The sequence below is a fragment of the Sander vitreus genome, chromosome 22, assembly GCF_031162955.1.
Source record: "Sander vitreus isolate 19-12246 chromosome 22, sanVit1, whole genome shotgun sequence".
Taxonomy (NCBI): domain Eukaryota; kingdom Metazoa; phylum Chordata; class Actinopteri; order Perciformes; family Percidae; genus Sander; species Sander vitreus.
Genome location: NC_135876.1, coordinates 6,714,553 through 6,728,294, shown reverse-complemented (window position 1 = coordinate 6,728,294; position 13,742 = coordinate 6,714,553). Strand labels below are relative to the sequence as shown.

General features: G+C 42.9%; 1 protein-coding gene across 13 annotated transcripts in view; it reads left to right on the top strand.

The window, feature by feature from the left end:
- The window catches only part of LOC144537414 (partitioning defective 3 homolog), a 382,981-nt gene that overhangs the window by 120,210 nt on the left and 249,029 nt on the right, over nt 1–13,742 (top strand). For all 13 annotated transcript variants that reach the window (XM_078281137.1, XM_078281139.1, XM_078281130.1 and 10 more), the window contains exon 3: nt 8,756–8,930. In XM_078281137.1, the coding sequence (XP_078137263.1) occupies nt 8,756–8,930 (175 nt within the window). The remainder of the gene's footprint in view (nt 1–8,755; nt 8,931–13,742) is intronic.

The following is a 13,742-nucleotide window of genomic DNA, read 5'->3' as shown; positions in this document are numbered from 1 at the left end:
TCTGAGAATCAAAGATGAGAGAGCTTTTCTCTAGATCCTTTCACCAACACCCTGAGACGGATAATACTTAGGTAATTAGGGCCAGCGTTTATGAGACGAAAATCTTAAAGCTTAAATTCTTCTGGTTAATGATCGGGTCTGGCCTGGTTAAAGGTATGAAATACCTGATTTCCATCTGCTTTGACTACAGAGGATGTATGGCCTTGTCAAGGATACGGCCCTCCCTCTCTGTCTCCTCCACTCCACTTTCTGCTCCTCATTCCCTCCATCTCTTTCCACCAGGGAGGCCTGAAATGTTTGAAGCTTTCCCTTTTTTCTTTTGGCCCTCTCTCTCTCTCTCTCTCTCTGTGCCAAGGTCCCTGGATGTGGAGTTTTTAATTACTCTCTCCTGGCTTTGTGCATAACCAATGAAAGATTGAAGGGCATTTCCCTCTGAAAGGCACTGTTAGAATATGTGTTTTTCTAATATAGCTTTTGGGAGAGGAATACTAATACACAAACTGACTTTTTCTACTTGTGTGCGTATATCTGCAGTTTGAGTGTGTATGGATGGGTGGGTGCCCTCACATCCTCATCTCTATGCGTGTGTATTTGCGAGTTCGGCCCCTAGACAGACTGTCTGGCTGTTGTTTTGCATGTGAATCAGAGCAGAGGAGGAATGACATTATTAGATCGGGTGTGCAGAGTAGTGGGGCTGGGCTGGATGAAGACTGGGGGAGCAGACAGGTTCATTGCATTGATTAGATTTCTTTAAGACCAGTTTGAGGGTGCAACACCTCAAGGTGCCCCCAGCAACTCTGTTTAGACAGCAAAATGAATATAGGTTATGGAAATCAATAGAGGATATTCTAAAAAAATTATTAGACTACACAAACTATTCTGGATAAAGCCTTTGCTTTCTATGCATTCAACCTAAAAGTCCTTTAAAGCAACAAAAAGTATAGCAACTGAAGAATATCTTAGACTACATTTGTAGAGTAAAGTAGACACACTGAAATGAAATGAATACATTTCTGTACACCTAGAATGGAATAGGATAATTGTTATGATTACATTTTAAAAATGTAGTCGTGTTGATGGAACAAGTTCAGCATTATTTCATGTCTGTGCAGTGTTAATTAGTGTCAGGTGATTGATGGTAATTTAGCCCATCGAGGTCATAAGGTTCTCATCAATTTTCCAGCTTTCTTATGGACACCCACCCTAATTGCTTTCTTGAATATGTCATCATTTCCCCCTCCCTTGCTCCCGCCTCTCCCTTCACTCCTAAGTTGCAGACTGCGAAGGTCTTTTGTGTGCCTTTAAAAAAGTATTATTTATTTCCCAGGGCTCAATAGTGTTGAATTGTACGTATGACCAAGGGTTATAAGGTATTAATATACACGGGAGAACGCGGCGGGGGCGTAGTAGGAATTTTCCCTTCTGTCAGCACTGCGTAGGTAGCTCTTACACAGGGCGCCCTAATATGTGTGAATTCATTTCCCCAAACACAGGAGAAAAACTTCAAAGGCAGGGACGGGAACTTGGCCGAGTGGATTTGAAAGGGATGAGTCTCTAATCTGGTTAAACTTTGCTTGCTCTGTATATTTTCTCACTGCGTCTTTGCCCATTCTTTTCTTTAACACCCCTCCCACCTTGGGGTTTTCTTCTTCTTCCAGCAGTGAATCTATCTTATGAGCCGCTTTGCCTTAAAAAAAGTGAAAGAAATGATGACTTAATGTTTTAGCGAGAACAGCAGTGTAAACCAATCTCAGGACTTGCGTTTGCTTGTTTGGGGATTATATTTCTTTAAGCCTGTCATCTTCTCTACATCTGCTCTCCTGCGTATAACCTCCCCCCTCCACTTCCCTCTCCGCACCTCCCTCCTCCACTGCCCTTGCACACCATCGCTGTTATAAACGGGAGGATGTATTCCATGTGTCGCAGCATCGTTACGCATTACATTTTCTTTGCGGTGTGTGTCATCATTTCAGTTCTTCCCTTAGCAAGCCTTCAGGGCGCTCTTCACTTGCATCAACCCCATGTGACAGCACCTGAAATATGCATATGCTTCTGAGGCGCTGCGGGGTGCCATTTGAGGGTTATTTGGAATGCTAGTGATGGCCAGCCAGAGTGCTCGAGACCTATTCTTTGAATATTTGATGGTCTTAATGAGCAGGGAAAATACAGGACTAAGCACTTTGTTGGTTTGCTCGACTCTGGGCGTGTGAGAAATAATGGACGGGGAGGAAAGTATGAAATATTGAAAACTCTGTGATAACTTGTGATGCTGCCTAAGGTCATGAAAAAAGTAAAGGTCATATTCTCTTCGAGGGATATGAAAAGACCATGTACTGTCACTGCTTTAAGAGTGTATCATATCCAACCCGTTCTTACTCCCAGCTCGTAAAATGACGCGTGGTCAGTGGCTCTCGGCGTCAGATACAACGCAATAAGCACACTGCAGCGTGCGTGCGTGTAGAACGCAGCGGGCAGAGCAGCAGCTCCACGGCGCTTGAAGATGAAGTAGCATTAAGAGCGACAACGGTAGCGAGTAGTGTGAAAGCCCGAAATTCCACGTAGGGAGGTTGGCTGGGGTGGTGGATGGGTCAAACAACACAGGACTTTCACCCCGGAGACCAGGGTTCGTGTCCCTTTTCCTAAACCCAACTGTCGCTTTCTTCTTTTCCTAAACCCAACTGTCTCGTTCTTGTCCCGTTCTTCTTTTCCTAAACCCAACTGTCCCGTTCTTGTCCTGCGTGTCACCAACACACCTTTTATAAGCCCACCCACGATCTTTTCCTGAACCTAACTGCGTCAAAAGTGACGCCAATAGTCCAAACCAAGCATGTTTGGATAAATCGCTAAAGGAGACTTTTGGCGTCAATAACAACGCCAAGCGTCCATATTTTACACGATGGGTGTGAGAATGTGTTGTCATATCAGGGCTGTACTGAGGTCTGTTTGCATATGGATAGACGTTTAAAAAAAATCTCACTCTTTGATGGATGCTTAAAGGATCCATGACAGATAGATGGGGAGTGTCGAAAGGGGACGTATGGATGGATGGACAGATGGATGGATAGAAGGGTGGTGTGTGGATGACAAATAGTAGCTCATGGCTATTACTCTACAGAGTTCTTGGAGTTTCTGGTGTAGTGGCTTTTCCGTGTAATAACTTTGTGCCCCTGGTGCCCTTGCAATACAATCATGATAAATGATAGGGAAGGGGAGGTGAAACCTGGACTGTTTGTGTGTGTGAGGGTATGTGTGTGTTTGCATTTTCTAGCAGAGGCAGGATATATGTGAAAGTTACCTCAGTCAGTTAGTCAGTGCATAACTTAACAGAACTCATTCATTATACCAATAAATACGCTGACCGAAATGTCATTTCTTCCTTCTTTCATCGCAAAGCAAATATAAGAGACATTTGCACAGAGCCTTTCACATTCCCATAAACGAAGAAGAAGAAAAGAAAGAAAGTCAGCTTATCTGCCTATTGTTTGGATATAATCACTGCGTAACACACTGAATTCTAGCTTTTGGATTGGAAGGGAAAAGAAATAAAGTGTGACAGACAAATGAATACATATGGATCTAGCCTCCAAGAGGTGACTTTTTGTGCAGCCATAAATATTCACAGCAGGACGTAGCCTGGTGCGACTTTGGATGTGCTCCTTAATTGAAGGTGTGGATTGAGCGGACAGGTTTCCCGTGGGTTGACTCATGTCAGCCTTCCCTTCCACTCGGCTGTGAAAAGGCTGTCGTGGCAGATATGAATTAGCGTCAGAGCGTCGCGGGGCAGGTATTACATGTCTCGGGTGGCAGTGCCAGCGCTGCCCTGTGACTACTAATAACCTCTGTTGTCTTGTGTCTTTGGACTGTGGCTTGATGCATGGCTGTTTTGTCAGTCCCTCCAGGATTTCGCGGGCTTTTTTTGAGATTGTTGCGGCCCAAAATGCCTGATTTTGCAGGGGACTTTTGTAAAAAAATTGCGATAAAAGTTGCGACTTGTTTTGGTGAGAATAAAACAACTCTGGGCTGAGTTTTCCTAGTAACCTTACCAAAAAGGCTCAGAATGCCGCAAATGTTGGTATAATATGAAAATGGCTGGTGGATTTATGACACAAAATAATAATTTATTGAATGAATCAAATTTGAACATATGTGTCAGTAGCTTGTTGATCTTTACATTGGTAGTTAATTTCCTATCCTGGCCTGGGACACACATTCATTTGATGAAGTACTTATTGGACTTATCATTGCACTTACAATAACGAGCGTAGCTGTCCTCAATTTAGGTCATCCTGTACGTCTCATCTCCGGTTTTTCCTGCATCCACCGTGTGTGTTTGTGTGTGTGCGCGTCAGTCGCGGGGGGGAACTGAGCAGCAGCCCCGCCCGCTGCAGAGAGCCGACAGGAAACAGCAGCAGCTTTCAGCGACTTTAGCGTGAAAAAACATTACAGCGTACATTGATGTTAAAATGTATACAGGTTGGCAGGGCGGTCTGAAATGTTTTGCGCGGTCTTTCGCTGTACGTTTTGTTGGTAAATGTGAGATGTTCGAGTCACACACGTCTCGTCTTCATATCAGAAACAAGGAAATGAATTTGGCGACGTACGTGTGTTACGTCAACCCGTTCTCACTCCCGCTTGGTCAGTGGCTCTCAGAGTCACATACTGACACAAAGTCTGGCACGGGGGACTGCTGGGATTGGTTGAAGTTGCGGTTATTGGTCAAATTTGCGGTAAAGTTGCGGCAATTGGTCAAAATTTTGAGTCGCACCGACTTCACGGTGATTGGTTGAATTTGCGTGAATTGTTGCGATCGCGAAATCCTGGAGGGAGTGTTTTGTACCGGGGGGATTGGAAAGGAGGGAAAAGAGATGGAGAGAGGTTGTCAAAACAGCTCTTCATCCCCTTCTCAGCTGCTTCCGCTCCATCTCTTCTTCTACTCCACCCTTGCTGCCAAAAGCCGGAAGGAGATCAAAGGGGGCCGACATGAAAGGCATCCCTGAGATTCTGTTTTTCGGTGCCCTATCTCCCTGCTCTCTCCGTTACAGATATGGAAATACTGAATCCAAATACAGCTTTTACCAAGGCTGCTGAGAATGCCCGGCCTCATCTGACTTTCTCTCGCTTTTCCTTTTGCTTCTTCCCCGTCTCACCCCTTCATCATCATCTCTCTCCATCCTGTGCTCTCTCCAGCAGCCCTCAGGCTTCCAGGTAGATAGCGGTTGATTGGCAACTGCTGTGACAGTCAGTGGAACCGGCTAAGAGTGGATGAGTGTCAGCCTTGCTCCAGGGGCTTAAGGCAGAAGCAGTGTTGTAACTAAGAGCGAGAGAGCGAGAGAGCGAGAGCGAGAGAGAGAGAGAGAGAGAGAGAGAGAGAGAGAGAGAGAGCGAGAGAGAGAGAGAGAGAGTGAGAGAGGCCCATGAAATAAAACAGTTCTTTTTTCCTCGCTTCTCTCAACTGAAGCAGGTAGGAGCTAAATAGGTTTTTCAAATCGCTCCAGAGTTTATCCTAAGACTGGAAACTGGAACATTTCTTCAACTCATAGCCTGTCATGTGCTTTCCTCCTCTCATTCCTCTTTTCCTACCTTTGGTTTTGATATAACTGTGTTTTTTATTGTAGTTTGTACCATGTTGTTATTCGCTGGCTCTTCCAAATTCTCTTTTACTCCCATCTGACTCCTCAGCCTCAACTGTCATGCCACTTCACAGTTAGCCATGCCATTTCCCTTTTTGTATTGCTAAGAAAAAGTTTTTCCTCTTTTTGAAAAACTTTTGAACACAACTCAACGCAAAGCAGCCACAGGGGGAGAGTGTGAGAATAAAAAAATCTAAACACGAAATTGTCTCAGTTCTTAAGTGACTGTGACCAATTCCCAGACGGAAGGAAAGCGTTTGTGTAATGGTTTTTGCTGCTTGCAGCTTGAGCTCTGTCTCGTCAAAAGCAACAATTGCGTCAGTTTTCCCTCTGGCCAAGAGTGCCCCCTTCTCCACGGCACAGACAGAGGACAGGATGACGATGGAAAGAGCTTGGAGAGAGGCGAGGAATATGCTTTAGAGTATGGCACACTTCTCAAAATCTGGCAGCCCATACCTCCTCCAAAGATACTGTGCAGATGTGTTTTGATTAGAAGTGTGTATCTTCCATCCCTGTTTGTATGTTTTGGTCACAGCACAAATGGCTACAAGCAATGCTGGCACATCTGGACTGTCATAACTGGACCTGGTAGATAAGCATATGGAATCCAAAAACTAAGAAACTTTTAAAATGTGGTTTATAAATAATACTCATGGTTGACTGGTGCTAATATGATATGCATCATTGCTAAAGACTTGATATGAAATGATTGAAGTATGGCAACACCTATTAGCTATGCCTGCTGCCCACATCTCTCCGATATGAGTTTAAAATAGTTTCCTAACATGTTTCAAATTAAACTGTACCACACTATTTTGTTGAAAATTTTCATTGGTGATTAATTGAACATACATGTCATGTAAACCTTAGGTGAACAGATCAAGAACAAACAAAGAAGCAAAAAGCAAATCATGAGTGTACTGCCTGGAAAGGAGAACTCAGCTTTCTGAACAGTGGGAACTTTTCATGTCTTTCTGGGTTTAGGGGACAAATGAGCACTATTAAGAGCCCATGAATATTGAATGCAGGATAAATGCAGACCCATTTGATTATGAAATGGAGGGTGTGTGGATGAATTTAGCTGTACATGTCAGATACCCATAGAGTGCTCTGGAGTGTCTGGTGAAAGGATGCAAGGCATAGCGAAGTGGACCTAATTAAAGGGATTTGGAATGTATTTAAAATGAATCATGTTTTGCCGCGACACCAACAACAGCATTCACCACTTCTCTAAATGGGCAGCTGGCAGGCAGAGGGCTTGTCAGGGTGCTAAATACTCCCAGCAACATATGAATGGGAGGCCTGATTACTTTGTCACTAATGATTCATTGCCTCACACATGTACTCGGGCAGTGTAAATAACTCTGGGGACAACCCTTCACTCTAGTCTGTGTTCACAGCCGCCTCGGCATCATCACATAGCTGTTCCTTTCATCATTATCACAAACATTTTCAGTCAAAACATCCTTTCATCCAAAAGAATCCCCACTTCTTGAAATAAGTTTAACCATCTTCTAAAGAACCAGATATGAAATTACAAGATACGAAAACAAGGCAGATTTCCCGATTTAAGTACGGTCGTTTCATGCCTTAACACATGAATTTACACATTTGCAGTAAGCAAATCTTAGGCAAATTACCTCCTAAAACGGCCTGATTTCTAGTATTAAGGCCTTCTTATTCTGTAGCACCAGATCTCTTTCCTCTCTGATTGCCTCTCTGGTGCACTGAGCAGATTTGTGACAAACCCTTACAACCTGAGGAATGTAATTTCAAGATCGGAATGGAACGTGATTAGAGTGAAATGGGTAAAGCCTTCAGTAATAAAGTACGTCTCAGAGACGCCATCGGGATGCGAGGAAACATCTTAAGGAAAAAAATGCAGCCTGCTTTAATTGTGCAAAGCCAGCGTGAGAGATGTCGCCGTGAATTACGGCAAGGGTAAACCACATGGGCATACTCACAGAACGGCATAAATTCCGACACATATACACAAAAACATACACACTTAGGCATCATCCTCTGCATATGAATTAAATAAAAAAGAAGAGCAGGGGCTTCTAAACTTGTTTATATGCAGATTCCCCTGCACAAGGGTGATGAAAAACAGCAAATACATGGAAAAACACTATTTTTACCTCCAGAAAAATACGATGCGGGATACACAAAAGCAGTTTGCTCCCAACGGCGTATAATGCCTCTTTGTTGGTTGCTCCCTCCACGTCCATGGCCTTTCATTATATAAATTTGCAGGTAGCACAAAGACATAAAAAGGAACTCATATCAAGTCTGTAATATACATACTATTGTCCTGTATAGCAAGGTGTGTATCAGCCTGCTGCTGTATGATTGCTCTGTCTGAATGGAATAAGAGGTTAATCTTCTTGTGAGAGGTTTAGTAACAGGTTGTGCTGGCAATGAAAACCAGTTGGCACTCCACCACTACAGGTTTTATGCTTTTCATTTGCTCTCTCTCTCTCTCTCTCTCTCTCTCTCTCTCTCTCTCTCTCTCTATGTTTATGTCTCAGTCCAGGAGCATACGTATAAGCCTCGACTCGTATGTAGTCAATCAGCATTGGCCGATTTAATTGTCTTCACCCCTGTGAAAGACGAAACAGAGTCTTGTGTTTCTCTCACACCATAATCCAGGCTGCTGTCTCTCTCTTGCTCTCTTGTTAAGTGGGCGAGTTGGCTTTCGTGATGAGCTGTGTGTTAAACTCTGAGAATTATGGGATGGTGTAGGAAGGTCTCCCTATTTGGCCTGGGAAACATGGCAACATATCACCTTAGTGGGAATGCAGCAGCTGCTCGCTGTGGGAGCCAAACCTGGCAACCCGGAACACCCCGCGCAACATGACTGCAGATGTTGCAAGATTAAACTAGAGACAGACAGACAGACAGACAGACAGACAGACAGAGAGAGAGAGAGTTTCTATAAGACTTCTTGAGTGATTTGAATGTGAAATAAAAAAAAAAAAACATACACACACTTATATACTGTACAGTACATGTACACCCATTCATTCAAAATTACTGCATATGTAGGTACTGGTAACATTTCTGTCTGTTTTTATCCCCTCAAAACGCACACACATTTTAAAACGTGTTTTTCCCTTTCCCTCCAGCTGGTAGCAGTTTATGAAGAGCAGGATCCTCACAATGGAGGGGACGGTACCAGTGCCAGCTCCACCGGTACGCAGAGTCCCGAACCCTTCACCAGTGACATGAGTTCAGCATCGGCCTTTCAGCCCTACCAGGCCAACAGTGAGATCGAGGTCACCCCGTCCGCTCTGCGATCCAGTGAGTTCAATGAAAATATTATTATGAAATTACATCAACACTAATAGTTCATTACTGTGACCTTAAAATAAAGCTATCATTACTTATTGTATTAAAGAGCTGTACTCCAAATACAGAAAAAAAAGTGGGCTGTGATTGCCTCTACACAACTCTCACAGACCGTTCCCCTATTTTTTTTAAATACCAACGTTTCGTCATGGCCCTCGCTGTCTGATACCACATACAAGGCTCTCACATGCACTAACATGCACAAAAAGCCCTGTGCTATGTTTTCTTTTAAAGAATGAGCAGGTAATCTATAAGGGCTGCCCACTGAAAATCAAAGATTTGAATCATTAGTCGGAGACCCCTCAGGCGACTGAGATACTTGAAGTCGAGCAGCATTTTTTGTTGCAGTTTTATTTTGTCAGTCAGTGTCCAGCTACTTCTGGGACATTTCAGTCCCCAGAAGTAGCTGCAGAGTGGGGCTCCTCGCTTTCATGCTGCTCTCCGGTACAGGCTCGGAGGAAGAGAGGCCTTGCCCAGACAGGCTCGGAGATAACGTTATCTTCTGCCCTCTGCTTAGAAATGGTGAATTTACAGCTCACAGCAACTACGATATGTTTCTGGATTTTGTTGGCTATCTAGTGTAGGCAAAAATGTTGTTGCACATTTTCAATCCGTTGTTAGTGTAGGTTGCACGCATAAGCTCGGCTAACTTGGCTTGTTTACTATGTAATGTGAACGTCACTGTCACCCTGAACCCTGTTCAAAAATCTGATAAAGCATTGAATGATAATCTATATGAAAGAAAGCAGCAAATAGTCAAATATTGACATTGAACAGCCGAATCCAATTCAATTGACCAATTCTGAGTCAGGTACATATCTATAATCTGTGCCATCAACAGGAATTCAAAATGGAAAGCTTAAAAGGCTAGGGACATGGAAGCTTACATCCGAAAGCTAAAAGTTACTACAGAAATATTTACACATTAATATTAATGGTATGAAAACCAGAGAAGCTAAGCTGTTTTACCTGACATGCTTCAGGTGTATTGTGTACATTCGGGTGTCTGTCAAGACTGCGCAGTGTGTCCCCGGACTGGCACAGTACTCACTTAGACGGACAGGTAGAAACCGACACAACGGAAGGAATTTAGACACAGTTGGATACTCAGTCATGCATGAGCAAGAGCATACATGCCAGAGCAAGGTGGACTTGCACACACTCACATACGGCACACAGCCAGAAAATGGCACACAAGTCAGTGACTCAGATGTTGCTCGTGTCCACACATTCACGTCCCATGAAGTGGAACCAGTGAGCTGATGCAGGGCTGTCTTAAACTTCAAAGAACATCTAAGACATTCAAACCAGAACTCACATACGGGCATGGACTCACACACACATGCACATGAATGAACAGTACACCATACTTCCCTGCCCTAACATAAGATTCTCCCAACCTGCCTGTTAGACTGTAGAGATTTATGGCAATTGTTCCAGAGAATGAATCACTATGAAAGTCAGCCAGTTGAACGGTGTGAGAGGCAGGTTTGTTTGAAGCTATCTGACCTACTGTCAACTTGTTTAAAAAAAAGACCTGCAGTACATTTAAAGCATTGACTTGGTTTCTGAGAGATATTTTGGCATCTTTAATCACTCGCACAGACAAAGATGGTGCAGTAGAGTACCTTCTAAAACTGTTCATTTGTAATAGAGGGATGACTAAAAACACCATCCTTTCATTGGAAAAAAATCCATTTAACGCTGTGTTGAAAGCCTCTGCCCTGTTAAAGTGTCCTTGAATCCCTGGCTCAATCCTATAACTCCTCCTATAGCTACATTTTAACATTGCCTTTATCTTGGTGGGTTTAAAATTTACAAATTGTGTAGCAAACTAAAATAAAAAGAACCATCACTTTGTCCATTGCTGAATTTATTTTGTGTCTTATACTCATATGCATGCATCAATCAGCTAGAGAAGCCATCTATTTTATAGCACATGATTGTTTGTGTTTATTATTTATGGTAACTTAAGCTGAGCAAGTAAACGTCTATTAGTGTTTAATGTGCCATATGTGGGTTCATGGTGGAGTGTGGCGAGTGCAGTTATTGATACTCTCCTTCGCCCTCCAAATCTTTGAATATGACTTCATACCAAGGTAGTTCATAGTGAAGGGGGAGTAGGGAACATTTTAGGAAATAGGTGAATTTAGGGTGTTTCATTAACAAAGTAATTGAATAAAAGTTAAATAATTGTTTGATATGTAGCTCATATTGTGACTTGAACTTTTTATAGTGGCAAGCATGTCATGATACCACAATGGAGAACTTATGAAAGCTCTGTTCTAGCCACCCACACAAACACACTTCTAAGCCTGTACATTGAACATTTCGCATTCAAGAAATATAATGAAGAAATTGCGGTAAAACAGAAGAACTGATTGCTTCCTACACACTACATCTCTCACGGCGATGGGTATGTCTATAGCAATTTTTCAGAGATAATAACAGTGAAGAAGATAGTTAGGAAAGAGACAGGGGGCTGGACATACAGCTGATCAGGCAGTCAGGCAAGTTAGGCCAATACAATGTTTTGTTATGTGGTAGTTTAGGTAGTGTAGGGCTGTATTACCAACGAGATACAAGTGATTGTTTACAGGATACGGTTGTTCCTTGGAGACTGTGAATAATGGACTCTGACTCTCTCCCACTTACAAGTTCCTAATTCAACTCCAAAAGTACCTCAGAAGTTGTGTATGTGTTTAGTGAATGATAATTTTGAGAGATGGAGAGACAGCTGGACAAAACAGACAGACTGACTGGCAACACATACTGAGGCAAATGAACAAGACAGACATGTGATGGTCCCTCTAGAGATGCAGATGAGCAAATTACTGGCAGCAATATTGCATATCAGACATCAAAGTGTTGCAGCAGTGCCCTTGGCAGCTGTGCTCTGAGGCAGAGAATTATGGCTATTTAAAATCATCATCTTTTCGAGCCATATTGATTGTTTTTTCCCCTCCTACAACTCCCAAAGTCCCAAACTCTCTCACTCACTTTCTTTCTGTCCTCCACCCCTCCTTTGCCTCCGTCTTGGGAGCCCATTTTAGATTTCCATGCTAACGTGCCGTGCAGGTCAAACTGCTAATAATTGGATTGGCGATGAGATGTAAATTACAATAATGAATGTAATTTTCCCGTAATTATACGGACGCCGGGGCTGCCTTTGCCTCCACACACCACTTAATTCAAATTCTTTTAGAAGTAAGAGAGAATTTGTGAAACTTTAAATTAACACTGGATGTTAATGGTTCTGGTAGCTTTGAAATTGAACGTCCTGTTCTTTATTGCTCAAAGAGGTTGACAGGGATCCTTTGATTTGACCCAGAGTTGACTTTATATTACTGGCAGTCAGGTTGCCATTTTTTAAATTTTCCCTATGTTTAAACTGTTTCTTGTCTCTCAAGTATGGACATAGGAACCTGGGTGCAGCCGCGTACAGTAGCTGTGAGTGGGCCTAGGTGGGCTTGGGCCTACCCATTTGGCACTCAGGCCCACCCAATAAGAAGGCTTCCTTCATGCTTCTCGTTTACCATATGATGATATCATATGACTTTTTGAGTGGCAGTGCATTTCGCAAATGCCAGAATACGAGCAGCCCCTCCTCTTTCACTTGTACAGAGAGTGCATTGTTTGTACCTGTACCTGTTTGCCATGCCAATAAAGCCCCTTCGAATTGAGATCAACTGTTTCTCCGTGAAGGGGCAAGAGAGAGGGAGATAGAGAGGTGTGCAACAATCAGCTAATTTTAAGCAAAGGGATAGTTAATGAGACAAAGCGATTTGACTGGGAGATTGGCAGTCAGGCTCCTTAGATCGAATTGTGGTCATCACTACATTTTCTTGCCTTTGCTTTGGTATTTTGGGTGCTTTTTTGGAGCAGCTTCATCATTGTACATTTACCTGGCAGTTCTATCACAAATGTCCATGCTTTGCTAGCAGTGCAGCAGAACCATTATTTTGTATTATTATTTAGCGTCGCTGCGGCCCCAAGATAGGGAACCACTGATGTAGCATATATGCTTGTATGATTAAACTGTGGTACATTCAGGCAAGTATAGTTGTAATTGCCTCTTTAGGGTAACATAGGTTTTTACATCACATCAGCCTATGTGTATCAGAACCTATTTAGTATGATTTGTCCTGGATGGGCTAGGCCCACCTAATTGTAATTTCTGCCTATGTTACTGCCTGGGTGACAGCAATGATGCAACAAATCCCTGTTGTTTTAATACGTCTTTATGGCTGAAATGAATCAAAGTACAATATTGGAAGTCAGCTTTGCCCAGTGAATAACTCCACTAGTAATGGCCTGTCTGACCTTCCGGGTCTCAGAAATAATGGAGCAACACCGAATGTATTTCGTCTTGGGTTTTCTTGTTTTGCTTTGGTCTTTCTAATATGTTAAAAGAAGGCAAACAATATGAGCAGCTGCCAAGATGTGAAGGAGAGGGCAGGCCCTGATAAGAGAGAAATATGATGTGTGTTACACAGACAACAAGCGATGTATGGTCATAATATGTTATGGATTTTAAAGTTATCATCCCTTTAATCATATATAACTCTGCACATTGTGTGCAACGTTGAATTAATTTAAATTTCAGGCTAGTAAATGCCCTGTTTTTTGGTTCGCTTGATACATTTGGGTCGGATCGGGTTCTCACCTTTAAGCGGACCAGAGTTTGGTCGTTTGTTCCGCACCAGAGTTGGAATGATCCTTTACACCACCCCAAACAAACCTGACTATCCAACGAAACGCTCC